Source organism: Ramularia collo-cygni (assembly GCF_900074925.1).
Source record: "Ramularia collo-cygni strain URUG2 genome assembly, contig: RCC_scaffold14, whole genome shotgun sequence".
Classification (NCBI taxonomy): domain Eukaryota; kingdom Fungi; phylum Ascomycota; class Dothideomycetes; order Mycosphaerellales; family Mycosphaerellaceae; genus Ramularia; species Ramularia collo-cygni.
This window is the reverse complement of record NW_019716268.1, coordinates 567,172-586,725: the sequence shown is the minus strand read 5'-3', so window position 1 is coordinate 586,725 and position 19,554 is coordinate 567,172. Positions and strand designations below refer to the sequence as shown.

Below are 19,554 nucleotides of genomic sequence, written 5' to 3'. Positions count from 1 at the left end.
TGCCTTTGCCTCGTGAGTTACCAATTTTGATGACTGTGGTGGGGAGGTACGTTGAGGCTGGACAATCACTGCAAGGGGATGGGAGTAAAGAATTGAGGAGTGCAATTGACTGATTCCTCTGGCTACGATGAACGAAAGACGAGACGACGTAGGTTGGAACCTACCTGATCCACAAATGCCCGCCTTCGACCGTCAGACTCTCAGCGGCTGTAGGCGAAACCTGCTTGACCTCGATTGTGCAACCATCACAAGCGACCCACGAGGGTGGAATCCCTGTCAGCATCCACTGTGATCCGTGCGCTCAGCCACACTTGAAGTCATCGCACAAATTCTGACCCATGCCATGGCTGGCCGATACGGCGGGTATCGGAATGGGGAGTCTTTGAATCCTGCATTGATGTTGACATTGCGTAGTATAAGCTCACGGTTCGACAGAACCACCACGCGTCTTGCTAGGCGAACCAAGAAAGCATCGTGGCATCAAGGTATGGGTTGATGAGTATGGACTTGGCACTGGATTCCATCCCCGTCCACCTGTGTGGCATGCGGGAGACATGACCAGCAAAGCACTCTCTGAGCGAAAGAACATTTGAGATGCATTCGTTTCCGCTACAAAATATAAATCATGCCAACACCACAAAGTGTCGTTTAAAACAGTCCGCCAATCCAGACGCCTCATTGAAAGCATTAACTCAGTTTAATAGACCCAGCGTCAAGTCACCGTGAATCTTCGCCTTGAGCTGAATCTCGATATCAAGATTGAGCTCCAATCTCAAACGAAGCTGTTCGCCACCCTCTCCCTCCTCCGGCTTCTTCTCCTTGTCCTCACCGCCACCAGTCAAGCCACCGAGAGCTTTGCCGGCTCCACCTCCACCAGTCAGACCACCTAGAGCTTTCCCAGCCGTGTCTCCAACTTGACCAACCGCATCGCCAGCAGTGTTCTGCACGAGGTCGCCAGCTTGGTTAACGACTTCGCCGCCAGGAACCTGCTCTGTGATGTCGTCGAGCGGTCCACCTCCAGAGTTTTTGGATTGGGCGCCCTGTTTCTTCGCACGTTGCCTCTGACGGCGACCTCCAGATGCACTGACGTCGCTGCGAGCAATAGACTCGGTGTCGCTCTCCTGAACCGCGGCTCCTCCTTTGCGACCACGTCCACGGCTTTGKCGTCGGCGAGATGGTTGGCGTTGCTGCTCTGGCTCTGGTTCTTGCTCTGCGTCGGCCTCGACCGAAGCTTGCTGGTCAGCTCCAGCATCGGCATCATCTTCTTCGGGAGATGGTGTTGGCTGTTGCTGTGGTGGTTTTTGACCGCCTAGCTTTTTGGGGGTCTTCTTGACGGATTTGCTGTTTGCTTGGGCGCTGCCAGACGCATTTGCTCCTGCATTTAGGCCACCCTCTGCGTTCATTGACGCTGATTGCTCTTCCTGTGTGGACATTGTGGAAATCTTCGACGATGACTCAAAGTTTGATAGCTGAAGACGTGGGTGCGTGAATGGGCAGAACTGGAAAGGAAATGTGCAGAGTAACGACCAAACACAATTAGGTCAACGACAGAGGAGCCAAACCTGTTTCTCGGACAATGTAGCGACGCATTTCGTACTCCTTCGCCTTGGAGTCTGACGCAATGGCAACTCCATATTCCAGCCACAACTTGCAGGGGTATGTCCAGCTGCTGCGTCGGGCAGTTTCACCGTTGCTCGGCTTCACGCAGCATCCACAACGGGTAGACTTCCGAACAGCGTGCGCGGCCATGCTTGGTAGCATTATTATGGGCCATGTGGCGCACTGCCTTGGTTGGRCGTATCGTGTGTAACCGAGTGACCTGAGTGCTCCATTCATTCTGCAGTTCTGATCATTGATGCTTGTCCAAGATCCAGATCCCGGCGTGTCAATGCTGGAATGCTGATCTGATGTCACATTCTCGCAGGCAAGTGTCCAGCTGATGATGACTGCATGAGTTCGTAGAAAATACTTCATAATGTACGCAGGATGAAAGAAGGGGCCAAGCAATTCGACTTTTCGAGCGCTGCCCAGAGTTTGTGCCGCGACTTTATCACTTGCAGGCATCATGGTTCTTCTGCGTGCCTGAGGCTTCTAAGGTCACGTGATGTGGGATTCTGACATCCTTCCCGTCMCTCTCGCAAGTTACAGAGATCCGCTCTCGCTAGGTATACTCATACGAGAATTGATCCGCTGCCAACACACCAGCGCTGGAGGACAACACGCAACACGGCGCACTTTGGCAAAGAAATACGCTAGAAGTGCTGTCTCAGTGGTTGCAATCGAGAGCATTCCCGAATGRAGTTCATCGTGGGTCTCGAGATCGAAGACCGTGAGGAACACGACCAGTGCGTGTACTGCCCTCCCCGAAAGGACTCGACAAGAACCCTCCGATGCAAAAAGACCAGGTCCGGATGGTATTGAAGGTTGCCGGCTCTCCTTGAATGAATCGACGACAATGCTCGCCAATAGGTAGCTACAAGCACAAAAAAAATGTTGCCTTGCGGAGAGTCAATTGCGACGGCGCAAGATCTTTAGATACCACAGGTAAGGCGGCAATCCGCGACTTCACCTGGCCTTGGACGCCGTATGCCGCAATTCAATAGCCGGCGCATGCCAGCCTCTAATTGGCATACGTTCTCTACCAGCACATCGAGTAAGTCAAACCCGCACGCGTTGTTGAAGTTCCGGCTAGGAAACAGAGATCCTATCCCTTTGTGAGTTAAATGGTCCTCACTTCACATTACCWCTTCAGCTTCAGCTTCGGCTTCACGTGCAGGGACACTAGTCTCGATCACGTGGTTCCTTTCTTCTTATATATCTTGTCCAAAGCCACTCGATACATCTTTCCCCGAACAACGTCCATGGTCACGGCTACGGCGGTCACGGCCACGGCGGTCACGGCCACGGCGGTCACGGCCACGGCGGTCACGGCCACGGCGGTCACGGCCACGGCGACGGCGACGGCGGTGGCCAGAATCAAGGCGGGAACCGTGCCAAGCGCTCCAGCGTCTGAAGGACGGAATGGCGGTCACGCAGCATCAGCAGAGAAATGATCGGACGGACCGCTTTAAGAAATCACACACCGAGAAGATAATGGTAAGGCGCTTGTGCTCCAGGGCATTCTCGCGTTACATCGCGGATCTCTCTGAGGTGAAGGGCGTCTATGCCCTTTTGGGGGCTCCCCTGGGATCAAATATGGGATACCTGTTAAGAGACCATTTCGACGACATTGGGCGTAAGACTATCGTCAGAATCTGCGTGAGGTAGCCTCTCGGCGCAGATGAAACGACAGCTCATGCGCACTCTATGAGCTGGAGTAGTTGCGGCCATTTCCACGCTTTGGATGCGCTGCGTGTCCTTGCACAGCACGAATCGGACTTTGGGGTGGCAGCCGCAGAGATTCGAAGATAGGCACACAAGAGACGGAGCGAAAAAGTGCGTGTCTCGTGACTGGACAAAACGGCGGCATTCACAGCCTGGGACTTTCAACAGGCGCTGAAGACAATTTGCAAGCGGAGAGGAATGCACTCTATGCACAAAGGCGTCTGCTCGGTGGACCCCGGGAGGAAGAGGGAGAGCTTCAGAAATGGAAATTGTCGAAGCTGATGGATACATTGACAGCCAGGGCGAAGATGTCAGCGTTGACACGGACAGGATTGAATATGGAGCCGCTGGACATACGCAGCCTATTTCGAGGCCAGTTCGCAAAACTGCGGGGCAGAGCGCACTTTCCGAGAGGAGTGGGTGCTGCGAACGGCAGAGCGAGTCGCAGTACAGAACACGGCCAGCGAGCGCAATCCCCGTTTCCACACGAACCCTCGTCTGTAACTCGCCCTGTGCGTCAGATGACTGCATCGCGGTTTTTGACCCATCCTGATTAATCTGCGTATATTCACCAAAGAAGAACGAAGACGACCACCGAAGGGAAGCGGAAGCAATCCGCAAAGTAAAGCGCCAGTTTCCAAGTCCACCCCGGGTCACAGTAGCCTTTCACACCTCTACTATCTCACTGTTTCCAATCTCAATGACTATCATCACAACATCCTCTCACACATCAGACGCAACAACAACACTCGACCATAGAGGAATCCCCGAACAGACAGCGACCGTAGAACCGCATGCATCCAGCGGAGACCACATACCCCCCTGGAGACCACCACCGTAGCCTTGCGAAGCAGCAATGGCGTCGCGACGATGAGAATGATTTAGCCATTCCAGAACTCATAACGAGCTACGACAACCTGGCCACGCATCTTTTGAGGTACTGGGCACGGAAGTGATTCACTCAAATGACCCATGGATTGCCAATTCGGAACGCACAAATCAGACTCTGACCTTCGTACTTTGATGTCACGCGATGGAGTACCCTCGTTCGCCTTGGTCCGGGTGGGGAAAGGATTGACGATGAACGCTTTGCTCCGGAGTATTGAAAAAAAAACTTGAATATTTGGATATAACCCTAAAACTGCATATTTCCCTCTAAGACTGAACCAGAATTTTCCTTGTACATATATAAACAAGACCTAACCTTCTAAGCTCCATATTGCGATAAATGTAAAAAGARGGTGCTACCCAAACCCTAACCCTAGACTACGGAGGAGGGCATGAAAAGGAGGCAGTACTGTTGGACTGGATCGTCGAATTGTTATTTGATTGTTTGTTCAGAGCACTTCTTCTTCTTCTTCTCCTTCAACACCGCCGTCACTTCTCGAAGTGTCGCACTCGGTATGTGTGTTTAGATGGCGATGTTGTCGGATCCCATGGAAGTTTTAACATTGATGAGTATTTTGGAAACATTCTGTGAATCTTAAATACAACCTATCTGGTACAACTAAGCTTGCTTTCAATTTTGTACATACTACTCCGAAAGCGCTTGAATCATCGCATAATACACCGAAGGAGACATCTCCTTATCATGCAACTTACCCTGCGAATGTTGACTTACAAAAGCCCGCATCCACGTTGCAGGAGTGGTCAATTTCCCACTCGCTCTCGCGGAGAGAAATCTCAAAGAATCGAGAATCTGCTGCCTTTCATCCTCGGGTAACTCGCAGATGGAGCGATACGCGAGATAGTCCTTTGCTAGTGGGATGAAACCTCTCCATGATCGACCAGAGTCATCGCGACCTCCATTAAAAATGGTATCCAGATTTGCCCAKCCTTCGAATTCGAGATCTTCTTCCGCGGACTGCCGCTTTGTACGTGCAGAGAACCAGAAGACCTGGTTGGAGACCGCTGCTTGAGAGCTCGCGCGATCCATGTTTTCCTCTACGGTTGATATGGGAATTCTCAAATCCAGATCGTAGTGCTGTATTGTCTGATGTAAGATTCTTGTGCCTGCAACCAGTGCGGCATTCTCCTTGTCGCTGGGCTGTGCTTCGATCGGACGAAACTCGAGTCGCCAGGGAAGAGACGGGCCTTCGTCGGACAAAACGGGAAGCTTCAGTCTAACGTGTGGCCACCAGGTTGACATATGGACATGTAAGAGTTCGATTCTAGTCCGCTTGGCATCTTGTGAGGTATCGTCCTTGTCGGGCATACTCGAAATTCCCATCAGTGGGTCTCGACTCAGAATGTGGCTGAAATAGGTAGCAAGTGAGTTTGGCAGGTCTAGCTCGTGGAGGTCAGGGCTGAGCTCTTCGAGCATGTGCAAAGGACGGTCGTTCAGCTTTGAAGCAGAGGGGCACTCGGCAAGATACATTGGCGTACAACCCATGCGTGGGTGAGTGCTTGGTTTCTCTTGGGACTTGCGATCGTCGGCGCTCATGCACATGGCTGCCCAGCGTGTGTCAGTGGCCACAAGCCGGCCCTTGTAAATCGGCGTCGCGGCGCTTATTGCCAGCATCAGAGGTCCCAATGGTATCAGCTGGTCGTGAAGTTCGCAAGCCTCTTCCAAGTCCCTGGCGGAGAAGGTTACCTGCAAACCGCAACCTCCCAAGCCGTGGATTGGATCATTAAGCTGGACTGCGGTTCCCTGACGCGCAGCAGTACTGATTTCGCCACCATAGTTACCTTCCGACTCTCYCGCCCTATTGAGAACACCATTCATCAATTCCTGATAGCGCTGTTTATGAGTGACCAGCTTGCTGAGATCTGTGTCCATATATGAAGAGCCCAGAGTCGCAACGTTGGTCAACGTTACCACTCGCTCATTTCCAGTCAAACAGCTGCGAATCATTTGACGCCTGCACTCTCTAGTTAGCACGGCACCGTATAGTTCTCCTGTAGGGCAACATACCTATCTCGCATGTTCTGTTCGACATGAGCAAGATCACGCAGCGAATCGGTGTAAGGTTGGCGTGGCTGACTCTCCAGCATGTACTGATACGCTTCGGCATCGAAAGACTCCTCTTGCCATAGCTTCTTGAGATCGRTCAAGATGTTTGAGCATCGCAGGGAAAGGTGGACCTCGGAAATTTTCTCTTCCAGTCGAAGTGCCAAGTATTCGACCTCGTCACCCCAAAGGGATTCTGTAGCGTGGTATGCTTTCAGCKATGGCCAAAGCTCCACTAGAGTCTGTCAATGGTTAGTGATTTGAGCGATCGTCCGCGAGCTTGTAGTATGTATGGAGATATGTACATACCTTGATGTGCTGTTGCTTAATAGAAAGGAGTTGCTCTCGAGATACTGCTGAATTGTACGCCATGGCGAGTGATGCTGGAGGAATTCTCTTGCAACAATCCGTCCTGGGGTTATGAATACTGTTATGAACCTACGTCGACCTTCTTCTTCGTGCTTTTCTTGACCATGTGCTGTCGTCATCGTAGCACCATGTGCAACGGGTGACAGGCCGGAGCAAGATCGTCTTGAGGGTTTCACTATTACCCCGGGGGGGACATCGAGCAGACCACGCATTGTGTGTTGTCCCATTTGGTCCACGTTGCGAATGGATAGCTCCACTGCGATCACTCTCACGCGCTCGCGATACGCGGGGAATGCGTTATGTCTCAGACACGTGCATGGAGGTACCGCCTTGACGGTGCGGGTGTTAGCCACCCCACCACTCTGCACGAGGTCAGATGATGCCAGAGACTACCGATTTCCGTATAACGACGCGGAAGGTACAATCAATGATTCTGCAACAAGGTTTGATGGAGGCCTCTCCCCGGTCGGCGGTGTGTGATTTTTGGAGACAACCAAGCTAGTACGGTAAGGATCCTAGTCTATCGCGCTAGATCTACAATGCACAGACCATATTCCTGGCAAACCAGACCAGACTACACCTCAACATCAACCAGCAAGAGAAAGAAGCAAAAGACCGCAATCAACCAGCCAGCCGAAAAAGTCAACCACAATGGCAGAAATTTCTCCCGAAGACCAAGCAGCCAAATCCCGAATCGTGAAGCACATGAACCAAGACCATCATGACAGCGTACGTCCACATCCACCCATACATACAATGAAACAGTGCCACGGGAACCTGTAACCCAGAAAAAACGAACCTGACCCTACCCATCTCCTCCCAGATCATCCGCTACCTCCAACACTTCTCCAACCTCTCCATCTGGACAGCCTCCTCAGGCCGTCTCCAGGACATGGATCTAACCTCCCTAACCCTCACCTGCAAAAACAAAACCTACCGCATCCCCTTCACCCCACCTCTGAAATCCTACCGCGAAGCCCGAGAACGCGTAGTACAACTCGACAAAGAATGTCGCAAAGCCCTGGGCCAATCGGACGTCACGGTCAAATCCTACATCGTTCCTACAGGTTACCATGCAATCCCCTTCCTTGTCGTTCTGGCCACTTTTATAGCTTATAGTCAGCGCGGATGGTTCGCTCCGGGCCAGATCGTGGAGAGGATTCTAGGATCCGGTTTCGCGAATTTCAGCTGGATGATTCAGCCCAAATTGTTGGCGGGTTTGATCGTGATTCATGGAGGGGAGATGCTATATTTTGCGGCTGTCAAGCTGAAGCGTCATTCTGTGAATATGAGGTCGTCTGCTTGGTGGCTTTGGACGGCGTCGACTTTTATCGAGGGGCAATTTGCTTATAAGCGATTCGATGCGCATGTCAAGGCGATTAGAGAGAAGCAGAAGCATTGAGAGGATGTAAAGAAAGATGCATTCAGGGGAATCATTCGGGCTATTGCCGTACCAGCAGGCAATTCTGTGCTGTCTGTTATGTTCTGTATTCACATAATATACTACTAAAACTCGCTCAATGCCAAAGAAAGTAATTCGTCACAATCCGTCCCGCTGGGTATACTATCAATCCACGCATTACTTTTCCGGACCTCCAGTCCCACTTCCGGTCCGAAATACAAGTCTCCTGGTCCCTCCGGCCTTGCCCAATTCCCCAAAGTACTTCTCCTTGGAAGCACTTTCTTTGCTCTTCTCTGCGCTGGCCTTTGCCCGCTCAATCATCGAGTCGACCCACTTCGCTTTGTGGTCTGGTAAGCCTCGCCTTCCGGTGCTAGAAGGCCCTGCCAATCCATAGCCATCGGCAGTGGTACTCTGCCGCGATGATGGGCGGGATGATCCCAAACCACCATGACCATTTGCCGTCGTGGGTCTCGAGTTGGAGCTCCCGTTGCTTGACTTTGGCCTCGGTGTCCCGTATAGCGTCGGTGTCTGCGCACGAGCAGCGAACGGGCTTGCATTCGTCACATCCGCAAGCCCGCTAGATCCGGGACGGTGCTGTGACCATTCTTGCTCGCCATCACGGCTTCCTGGTCGGAACGGTGTCGCATCAGGAACAGGTGTAGTCGGTGCTGTTCTAGGCTTCAACTCCACAGCCCCACTAATCCTGCGGGGATGGCCATTCAACATCGGCTGCAACTCCAACCCGCCATCCGAGACCGTCCGTGAACCATGGTGCTCTGCATACTGGCGAAGGTAATCGGCCAGATCCGCCCATCCGCCACCAACCCGCACCATGACACGCTCACCCTCGCCCACGAGACGAACAAACAGCTTGATAGGCTCATCTCGACCGGATTGTGTGAGATGGTAGAGTTTGACTTCGGAGTCTGAGGCAGAGATGTACTTCTTAGGTGATGGCTCTGCCGGCGCAATCATCATACCTGTACGGGAAGGAACGCGAGGGGTGGGAGCATTCTTCAGGCGGGGACCCACTGATGCTTGACCGTCTGCTGCGCGATGCTGATTTACTGGTGTCTCTGCGCCTGGTCTGGATCGAAACTTGATGGGCGCTGGAAGCGTGCTGAGGACCTCTGAGACGTGACGATCAAAAGAATCTTCCCCCTGTCGAGAATTCGCCGTCTTCTTAGAGGGCGAAGCTGGGCTTAAAGTGTATGTGGGCATGCTGTTCTCGTCGTTGGCTTTACCACGACGCTTCATCATCACAGCATTAAGTGGTGCTGGTCTGGTCGGAGATGCAGGCTCTCCGTTCGTAATTAGGGTGGCTTCTTCGACAGGAGAGCTTGGTAGGACTKGAGTGGTGAGTGGAGCCAAAGCTTCCTCGGCGATTGCACAACTTGAGTGATTTGAAGCTGAGGTCGGAGTGTCTGGCTCATAAATGCTCGCAGAACATGCATCCAAGGCCTGGTCTATCTGCGTGGTCTCTGTTGACTGTATCGTGGCTTCTGGCGTGTATTCTGGGGAGGAAGTCTTGTTTACAGACAAACTACGCCTTGGGGATGGCGAACTTGGTCTTTTCACATCGATACTCTTCAACTCCGAACGTGGGAATGCCTCGATGAAAGTTGCAGAGGCACGCTTGACCCATTTTCGCTCATCCTCTTCTGTGCCCAGAGGCGAGGTGACCGAGTCAATTTCGAGCATCGTCGAGGGAGTACTGGGTGCCGCGTTGTCCAGATAGCTCGAATTAATGCTCGATCTTCTGACAAGTCCGGGTCGCTGTGATTCTGGTATTGAAAGTGGCCTTTGAGACCCGGTCCAAGATGGTGATCTCTCTGGCACATTGACTGAGCCCGGTGTCTCTGATGGCGGCTGTGGTAATGTCTCCACAAACATTCTGTCAAACGCATCTGTAGCCAATGGAGTCATTGGTGATACAGTCCCATCGCGTGGGCCATCGACCCCTCTCGGAGGCCTCTCGCCATGCTCCACTCCGTACACAACGAGTGAATCGCCAGTCAGTTCTGACGGTCCTGGCTCTGCATCTGGGGTTTGTATACCAACCGCTTGCTCTCCATACGAAGAGCGATCAACATGCTCAAGCTGTTGTCGACTGTCTTCTTGTTTTAGGGCCGCGTCAGACTCTCCACCGAGAGGCCAGTCTTCCGGCACCTGTACCTTGTCGGGTGAAGTAGGCGGTGGCGAAGGACCTCGTGGCTTGTATGTCTCCGGTATGATGTGACCGAAACCATCAGCTCCCTGTACCACATACACAGGTTCTTGAGGTGTGGCATTTGCGCTGCTCGTGCGATGTGCTGGAGTCGCATTGTTACGGAGGGTTTCCCTTGCTGATTCGCTTTCATGGCTGGTAACTGGCATACCCGCACCCCCTGAAGAAAAGACGGTTTGCTTCGCTGCTACTCCAGTCGGACTCTCGGAATTCGGAGCGGCGACAGAAGCTGCAATGACTGAATTGAGCTGGGTATTGAAACCCGACTTACCGCTCCCCGACCTCATCGGCACAGGCCTAGCTTTCTCTGGGATGTGGTCCTTTTTGAAAAGCCTGGTGAACGCGTTACTAGCATGTTCAAAAGGTCTCACAGGACTCTTTGAGGCCAACTTGAGCGAATTTGTGCGTTCAATGTCGTTCAGGAATGCGGCCCGTCTCGTCGCAACCGAGCGACCGCCAACTTCTGCTTGTGTGGCACCCTCACTGACTGAGCGGTTTGAGATGGGTTCTTCAACATTCAAACTGAGTCTCTCACTGATAGATCGCATGTTGGAGTTTGTAGTCTGTAACGAGCGACTGTCCCGTGGCAGGGCAGGAGTTGGTACAGCTTCAATACTGGGAGAGCTGGGTTGTAATTCATCGCCAGAAGTTTGGTCAAAGTTTCCAAAAGGATCATTTGATAAGGAAGTCTCCGCGGACATGCGACGCACAGCTTCTGCGTCCTGAGAAGGTGCTTCGAGTTCTGGAATATGCTCGTTGGCTCCAATGATCGTTCGAGCGGATTGCGATTCTCTCRACCGACGCCACTCACTCTCCAGGAGCCTCCGGTCAGCTTGAGCGACCCAGGTACCATATGCAGATTCCAAGTTCTCAAAGTCATCGATCCAGGAATCCGGTACACGATCTTCGCGGCCTTCCAGATCATCGAGAAATCGGTCCAGCTTCCTACCAAGGGATCCCACCTGGCGTTCAAATGAGCTCTTCAATTGAAATACCGCCTCTCTGTTGATGGTGGATTCCTCTACCAATGAAACTGATATCGTCGCCCATGCTCGATTCAACTCGGCACGTGTCCGCTCCAGGTCGCGCAGGTACTGCGGTGCGTTCCGCAAGATGATCAATCGAATTGTCCAGACGTCCATCAACTTGCTCAAGTGCGAAAGGTACGGCAAGGCTTGTAGAATCGTTGCAGTCACCAGCGCGGTGAAGTCGTCGAGTCGCTTGATGTCGGACGACACCATGTCCAGCGTGCTCATCGTGCTAAGACGGTGACTTCTCGATGGCGGCCGTGAGCTAGCGCGATAGTGCGAAGACAAGACGTACTCCTTCAACTCCTCCACGTCCATTTCGTCCAGCAGCTGGCCAATCTCGTCGGCGCGTTGTTCGTATGCTCTTACAGTCTTTGCCGGCAGACTTCCCCAGTACTCCTCGCCGTCTTCGCCTATCGCCGATCCACCTCCACTGCGCATACTCCTCCGCACGAATTCCGGAACGTCGAAACTGCGGGGCCATGTCCAGCTCTCCATCTCTCTCRTCCATGTCCGCAGATCGAGACATGACTGTGCAGCCTTGACACCCAGTGCTCGCTCAGATTCCGAAGAGGATGCGATGCTGCGAGCCAGCACATCGGCGCTTGTGCTGCCCAAGGCCATGTCGGCCGAGCTGGGGTCGGCACGAAAGGCCTGCAGGGTGGTGGTTGGCGAGAGGTCGCGCAATAACAAATCGACGTCGCGTGGGCGAGCGGTTGAACGAGAGGCAGTATGCGCGTGCAGACTGCTGAGTCGCTTGGTCCTCTTGACGGGCGACGGCAGTCGAGGCGCAGATGAGAAAGGATTGCCGGCGAACGACATGATGAAATGGGCGCGTAATTGTACCTATTCTGGGGGATTATCGACAGCTATGACCGAGCATGGGCATGGCCATGAGTAGTGGTCGGTCGGATTGTGACACGCGATGCTTCGTAGCAGGAGCAAGCGGGAGCAAGCACATTGAGACTTTAGTTTGACTCAAGTCAATGCAAGCGAGACATGGACTCGCGAGGCTGGCCAGCAGCGCCCGGGTGTTGGCAGAGTCGCGGTCAAGTTCAGTACCGCGATAATGCACAAGCATTAGAGGAAAGGAAAGAAAAGGACAAAGGGAACCTGTTTTGGGAAAATCGGTGATGATGAAGCAAGCTTCGGAAACCTGGTAAAGGATAACGTTAGGTTGGGTGCCACGCGAGATCGGGGTTGTCGTTGCGGTGCCGCGGTGTCGGGGGGGCCCGTGCTGAAGTCTGCAGAAGGCAGGTACAGGGGATCACAATAATACTTTGCAACATCATCAAGTATCAGCACCAGTGTCACCCAGTTTCGTAGCACATCAACCCCCGGCTACTGACGTTTGAGAGGATCGAGCCTAGGTACTGCATCGCTCATCAAGCCTTCGATCCACCGTCGGATGATGTTATTACGTACATCTCCTCAGATACCGCCTCCCCCCTACAAGTGCACACAGGAGTGACCACACACCAGCACTCTAACTCGCGGCTGTGAAGATCATCCGAACATCCTGGTTCAAAGGACAAACCTTGCCATTGATGTGCCACACTGTGCGTCCCAGCAACTTTCAACCGCCTCTTACATCACATCAACACAGCGCGGGTATGTTTCCTCTGGCGTCGCCAGCATTTGTCCACTCGGACAGTCTCCTCGCGGCCATTTTGCTCGCTTCCCTCCGTCCAGGCCGGTCTCTGTAAATGTCGCAAGCCCCTGTGCAGAAGGAGCAGTCGCTACGAGGTGCATCACTAGAGTCTTCTTGGTTTGGAGGGATTGTGGATCTTGCACTGCCTTTTCTGGGAACAGCGCCATTGGAATTTGGCTTTCTAATGCGCACTGTACGCGAAGCCTCTTGACGTCCACCACTAGACTTGAGCTATGGCTTATACTTTCCATCATTCGCACTATCCCGACATGCTGCGGCCGTCGACAATGCCTGTTACTGCCTGCAACGCCCTCGATCCTTCATTGATTACTGAGCAGGACGCCATCCAGGATCCTCTCACAAAAAGCAACTCTGCCGGAAGACTCACCATGGGGCTTTGAGTGCCACATCGACCATGCTGATTACTTCTCTGCCGCCGGGGAAGTGCCTTGAGACTTTGCTCGCCAGGCATGTCTCATCACCAGAAGCTCACAGACCATTCAGGATCCTCGATTCAATCCCACGATTTCCTTATTGAGAAGGATTCAAAGGTGGTCGAATTGTACCACCATGAGTGTTCGTTGGAAATACAGCGCTGTGAAAATACCGAGTCATCATCCTCGAAGGCTGGCATTGCACTCCCTGTAAAACCAGCAACGACAATCGCGGCAAGTAACCAGAGTTATGATTTGGTCGTTCTCACTCAAGCCGCGTACGAGAGCATGGCTTTTCTGCAAAGACCAGCCATGCTCAAGAAAGCGCTGAGAGTACTTCGTCTGGGCGGCTGCCTGCTGCTAGAATCGTCACTCGTGGAGATGGAGGACTGGAGGCGGCCTCGTGAAGGTCATGCACTCGACAACATCGCGGAGAGAAAGGCCGATCGGCCTGTGACCTCCAAGGCCCGTCTATAACAAGACAGATTTCCATCACTAGCCTCTCGGCGACGGATATTCATTGAGACTCGACGCATCCTTCAATTGTGTGGCTTCTCAATCTCACCTTTCACTGCTACGACTGGGTATCAGCACTACATCCTGGCCCAAAGGCCGCACTTTATCGTTAACGAAACGGATGCACACATCACTCGACAAAGACGACAATCTATCGATATCGGTTTGCGTCWTGATAGACTTGACTGTTTTCGATGTCGGCCCAGTCTCAGGGATCAGCAGCTCGGCAAATTCCTGCACTATAATCGATGCCAGTATCTCGATGGCTTCTTTGCGACTTCTCAAGGCTTTGCCTCTTTGATAGCATCGTCGGCATAGTTTCTGGGAGGGTTGATCAAGTGGAGCAACTGGTATCCCAACGCCTCTTTACGGGCCTCCTCGCCTGTTCAATCGTCAGTATGTGGCTTTCAGAGTAATACAACGGACCCACTGCTCCCGATCGAGTATACAAGTTCCCGCACACGAGCACCACATCTGCGTTCGAGAAAGTGATTGTTGTGGCTGTCGTCGATGGAAGTGAAGCACGGCTAGTCGATCAAATGATGCAAAATACCGTTAGAAACAGTGGCTGAAAGCGGGAAGATGCTCGTCTGGTCTTTCATGACCTGACTAGTTCACAGGGCCCGGTGTAGTTCATCCGCGGACGAGATGCATCGTCTGTTTGTCAGGAGACTGAAGGTGCGAAGGAGACTTCCATGATTCATTACATCACCGACGGGCAAGTTTGAATGTCTGTTTTCAATTCTTTGCGAACGCAAAACTGGATGTATAAGACATAATACTGCCTGTTCAGTGATGAGTACCTGGTATCCTGCACTTTTGGAATATCGGCCTCAAACTGAGCTATGTATTGAAACGTGAATAAATTCGTGTTCGGGGTTTGAGATGGGATTATGCGTCGATGTCGAATCCTTCTCGTGCGAATTACCTTGGTTTGGAAAGTCGCAGCTGCTACTACGGGGCATCGAATTCAGGAAGACAAGAAGTGCCGGAAATGTGTTTAAATGTCATGGTAGGGCATTGTACAACGCGATGGGACAACGCGAGCAATAATTCTTTTATTAAGTCATAAAGTGACTGAGTATGAGGACTTGAGCTGAACAGAACGACTCCTTGTAGCTGCTTGTAGGACGACTCCTTTCCTCCGACTCATAAGACAACTCGAACTCCACGAGTCGTTTCCTTTGGCACACCTCTCCCTCATCAACTACATCTCCCTTCTCTCTCTCTCTCTCTCTTCTCTGGCTTACAAGCCTGCGGGCATCAGACTGTCAATCGCAGTCATGGCATCATATGCCTGACCCAAGTAATTCGTCGAGAAGTCGTCTTTCTGCATCAGGCTTTCCATCTCCCACATCGTTTTCTTCCATAACAGGCTCCGAATACCAGCCGTTTTGAGGCGGTATRGTGTCAAAAGAAGAGCATTGATCCTTCCATTGGGCATGAGGATCGATCTGATGTACTCCAGGACGAATTCGAGCTTGATCTTGAGGTCTTGGCAGGTGTTTTGAAGGTTTTTGATCGAATTGTGAGGATTTTCGGCTGAGAATCCCTTGAATTCGTCGAGAATTGTGAGAATCTCGCAAACTTTTCCAAACCTGTCGCAGATTTGGAGTCCCATGATGGGATTTTGGGAAATTGATCCCGATGGTCCAGCGGGAATTGCTGCGGCGGCCGCAGCCAGCGGTGCCGTTGTGGCGGAGACGGCGGGCGGAGAGTCGTCGGCGGACAGATCCATCCACACTCGTAAAGCAGCTCGCTGCTGCTTGCGTGCAGCTGCCTCCGCGAAGATCCAAAGCACGCCAAGTGCTCTCTCTTCGTCGGTGAATGATCGCTCGATTCGAGCCAGGGTTGCAGTGCTCCGGGAAGACTGCGTCGTGTCGTAGCGCATTGTAGTGTGTGGGAGAATGGGTTCTTGTGTGATGGTTATGTACGGGGTATGGAAGGGAAGCTGGCGAATGAAGAAGAGAAAATGGCGAGCGCAGCATTCCAAGTTTTGATCTCGTTTGGGCAAGAAATGTTGCTATTGTGTTGCAGCGAGTTTTATTTCCTATTGATTGATGTCGATAGAAATATGTTGATTTCTCCTATTGTCATTAATCGGGAAGGAGCGTTGGCTTGGCGCACTTCCCAATCAGGAAGCCGATGGGTGAAGCATTCACGCACAGAGCACTGGCGGGGTGCGCTCAGCAGTCTCGACATCGGCACTGCACGACTGGGCAGCATAATACCGTGCGGTGTACCTTATACAGCAAGAACTTACAGAAGGCAGTTTGTCTAGATGGATGAAGCTCGCTTTGTGTGAACCTTGTATACATGCCATGGGGTTATAATCGCTGACTTTGCTGCTCCAAGACCTTATATTCAGTCAGCACAATAGCACAGTGAGGTGAACTCATGGCACATGTACGAATAGTCATGAATTGGACGGCAGCAAGTACTCACATGCACACGCGCGAAGCATTCCAGAAATCAAGCTGGATATCACACTTATCGCCGCAGACAGATGACTCCTGTCATACATACTCGAGAGCACTTGTGAAGAGTGTCACGAGCAACGCCAGTKGTGATACTCAGCATATCTTCATGCATTGCACGCTCTCTCGCACGCTTTGCTGCACGACGTGCGGACACAGCATGAGACAGCTGGCCTGTTCAGCTCCATCTATCCGAGACACCGGCCCAATGTCACAGCCCACCAGGGAATGCCTGGATGCCGTAGCAGAAACGAAGTTTGCGCTGGCCACGTCTCCGGTTCTGCGCGTCGGCGGGCAGAGTAGTCTGCAATGTTTACGAGATAGAGCAAGTGAGTCAGTCGTCGAAAGAACACGTTGAGTGGTCTGCACGTATATGTGGGGTATGAAAGGAGATGTGGCAGGAAGATGGGAATTGGTGATGTTTTTAGCATTGCGGCTAAACTGCCGAGGAAGTCCATGGAACCTTAGAAAGACCAGGGTCCTGAAAAGCAGCTGTGGACAACTTTCATCCAGCGACGTGGTCTCTTGCCGAAGCCATACTTCTCTTCGCGCTTTGCACTTTGCACTTCTGCTTCATTGCATCGACATCTCCTTCTTCTGCTCCTCCACTGACAGCTTCCGACAGCTGCATTGGCCACTGCCTACACAACTCCCGTCGTTGATAGCAATCCAGCTCGACTCCCAGCAGGGCACACGACAACACCCCATTCCCACACCCACAACACCGGCCTCTGGTACAAAGATGGCACGGTACTCGCGAAACAGAAGCAGCCCCGCGCGGCCTAGCATGTCGCGCTGGATGATGGCTCTCTACGTGTGTGCTGTCCTCCTTGCACCAATGCTCTTCATGGGCATGATCCCCACCGCCCGCGCACAAGAAGAAGCCACCGATGCCTCCAAGGATGGTGTCTCAGGCCCAGGTAAGCCAACAAACACGTGGTCAAGCCCCAACTCGAGGACAGTTGGCTAATGCACAATTCGCAGTCATCGGCATCGATCTCGGAACCACGTATTCTTGCGTCGGTATCATGAAAGGCGGCAACGTTGAGATTCTCGTAAACGACCAGGGTAACCGAATCACACCGTCATGGGTGGCATGGAACGATGAGGAGCGTCTTGTTGGAGATGCGGCCAAGAACCAGTTTGCCTCAAACCCACACCGCACAGTCTTCGACATCAAGCGTCTTATCGGACGCAAGTTCAACGACAAGGATGTTCAAAAGGACATGAAGCACTTCCCCTTCRAGGTCATCAACAAGAACGGTCAGCCTCAAGTCAAGGTTGAGGTTGCTGGGTATGTTTGACTGCCATTATCCGACACACTGCAAATTGTAGCTAACATTCGCACAGCTCTGACAAGAACTTCACACCCGAGGAGGTTTCCGCCATGATTCTTGGAAAGATGAAGGAAGTCGCCGAGAACTACCTCGGAGAGAAGGTCACCAACGCTGTTGTTACCGTCCCCGCCTACTTCAACGACGCTCAGCGTGCCGCCACCAAGGACGCCGGCGCAATCGCTGGCCTTAACGTCCTTCGCGTTGTCAACGAGCYCACCGCAGCCGCACTCGCCTACGGTCTGGACAAAGTCGGCGACAAGGAGCGACAGATCATTGTCTACGATCTCGGTGGTGGTACCTTTGATGTCTCCATCTTGACCGTCGACCAGGGAGTTTTCGAGGTCCAGTCCACCGCCGGTGATACCCATCTTGGTGGAGAGGATTTCGACCAGCGTGTCGTGGACTACTTCGTCAAGAGCTACAACAAGAAGGCGGATACCGACATCACCAAGAACGCAAAGACCATGGGTAAGCTTAAGCGCGAGGTCGAAAAGGCCAAGCGATCGCTGTCCAGCCAGATGAGCACCAAGATCGAAATCGAGGCTTTCCACGAGGGACAGGATTTCTCCGAGACTCTTACCCGCGCCAAGTTTGAGGAGCTGAACAACGACCTGTTCAAGAAGACTCTCAAGCCCGTCGAGCAGGTGCTCAAGGACGCCAAGCTGAAGAAGTCCGACATTGATGACATCGTCCTTGTTGGTGGGTCTACCCGTATCCCCAAGGTCCAGGCTATGTTGGAGGAGTTCTTTGGCAAGAAGGCTAGCAAGGGTATCAACCCTGATGAGGCTGTTGCTTACGGTGCCGCCGTTCAGGGTGGTGTTCTTTCTGGAGAGGAGCAGGTCAGTGAAACACGACATGTCAGACGTCACGAACATAACTAATTCCCTCTACAGGCTCAGGACATTGTCCTTATGGATGTCAACCCGCTGACTCTGGGTATCGAGACCACTGGTGGTGTCATGACCCACCTCATCAAGCGTGGTACTACCATCCCTACCAAGAAGAGCCAGATCTTCTCCACCGCCGCCGACAACCAACCCACTGTCTTGATCCAGGTGTTCGAAGGAGAACGTTCCATGACMAAAGACAACAACCAGTTGGGTAAATTCGAGCTCAACGGAATTCCAGCAGCTCCTCGCGGCCAGCCGCAGATTGAAGTCACCTTCGAGCTTGATGCCAACGGTATCCTGCGTGTGTCTGCCGGCGACAAGGGCACCGGCAAGAGCGAGTCCATCACCATTACAAACGACAAGGGTCGTCTCAGCGCCGATGAAATTGAGCGCATGGTCGAAGAAGCTGAGAAGTACGCTGATGAGGACAAGGCTACCCGTGCTCGCATTGAAGCCCGTAACGGACTTGAGAACTACGCATTCAGCCTGAAGAACCAGGCCAACGACGAGGAGGGCCTCGGCGGCAAGATTGACGAGGACGACAAGGAGAGCCTGATTGACGCCATCAAGGAGACTGTTGAGTGGCTCGAGGAGAACGCTGCGACTGCCACCACCGAGGACTTTGATGAGCAGAAGCAAAAGCTTTCTGATGTCGCCTACCCAATCACCTCCAAGCTTTACGAGGGCGGTGCTGGAGGCATGCCCGACTACGATGATGAGCCAAGCGGTMACGACGAGCTTTAAATGAGCAGACGTTGGGATGAGCTTTTGTTGTCATATTACGGGCGGCGTTCCGTGTAGACTAGTAGGAGTCTCCAGGATGACTCGGGAAAGTGCTATAGAATATGCATTGAATGAATCTGAGCTTGATGTCTTGTATTTCCATGTCACATTGCCACATCGTCCTGCGATCCTGCTTGCAATTGTTCTTGACGTGAATTGATTTCCC

The 19,554-nt window shown here is 52.6% G+C and overlaps 7 protein-coding genes; 3 read left to right on the top strand and 4 right to left on the bottom strand.

Annotated features, from left to right (window-relative positions):
* Positions 1-692: 692 nt before the first annotated feature.
* Positions 693-1,433, bottom strand: RCC_08534 (uncharacterized protein; the record flags this gene model as incomplete). Its single annotated transcript, XM_023773784.1, has 1 exon — positions 693-1,433. One exon carries the CDS (start codon positions 1,431-1,433, stop codon positions 693-695), a length of 741 nt encoding a protein of 246 aa, XP_023629552.1.
* A 3,425-nt stretch (positions 1,434-4,858) lies between these two features.
* On the bottom strand, positions 4,859-6,646 carry RCC_08533 (uncharacterized protein; the record flags this gene model as incomplete). XM_023773783.1 has 3 exons in its annotated part: positions 4,859-6,185; positions 6,239-6,516; positions 6,584-6,646. The coding sequence occupies 3 exons, from the start codon at positions 6,644-6,646 to the stop codon at positions 4,859-4,861; spliced, it is 1,668 nt and encodes a 555-aa protein (XP_023629551.1).
* Positions 6,647-7,294: 648 nt separating this feature from the next.
* Positions 7,295-8,045, top strand: RCC_08532 (related to integral membrane protein; the record flags this gene model as incomplete). XM_023773782.1 has 2 exons in its annotated part: positions 7,295-7,372; positions 7,467-8,045. The coding sequence occupies 2 exons, from the start codon at positions 7,295-7,297 to the stop codon at positions 8,043-8,045; spliced, it is 657 nt and encodes a 218-aa protein (XP_023629550.1).
* Positions 8,046-8,222: 177 nt separating this feature from the next.
* On the bottom strand, positions 8,223-12,122 carry RCC_08531 (uncharacterized protein; the record flags this gene model as incomplete). Its single annotated transcript, XM_023773781.1, has 1 exon — positions 8,223-12,122. The coding sequence occupies one exon, from the start codon at positions 12,120-12,122 to the stop codon at positions 8,223-8,225; it is 3,900 nt and encodes a 1,299-aa protein (XP_023629549.1).
* A 1,299-nt stretch (positions 12,123-13,421) lies between these two features.
* Positions 13,422-13,862, top strand: RCC_08530 (uncharacterized protein; the record flags this gene model as incomplete). The annotated part of the gene is made up of 1 exon (XM_023773780.1): positions 13,422-13,862. One exon carries the CDS (start codon positions 13,422-13,424, stop codon positions 13,860-13,862), a length of 441 nt encoding a protein of 146 aa, XP_023629548.1.
* A 1,285-nt stretch (positions 13,863-15,147) lies between these two features.
* On the bottom strand, positions 15,148-15,792 carry RCC_08529 (uncharacterized protein; the record flags this gene model as incomplete). The annotated part of the gene is made up of 1 exon (XM_023773779.1): positions 15,148-15,792. One exon carries the CDS (start codon positions 15,790-15,792, stop codon positions 15,148-15,150), a length of 645 nt encoding a protein of 214 aa, XP_023629547.1.
* A 1,328-nt stretch (positions 15,793-17,120) lies between these two features.
* On the top strand, positions 17,121-19,349 carry RCC_08528 (probable 78 kDa glucose-regulated protein precursor; the record flags this gene model as incomplete). XM_023773778.1 has 4 exons in its annotated part: positions 17,121-17,298; positions 17,363-17,672; positions 17,729-18,554; positions 18,609-19,349. The coding sequence occupies 4 exons, from the start codon at positions 17,121-17,123 to the stop codon at positions 19,347-19,349; spliced, it is 2,055 nt and encodes a 684-aa protein (XP_023629546.1).
* Positions 19,350-19,554: the final 205 nt, after the last annotated feature.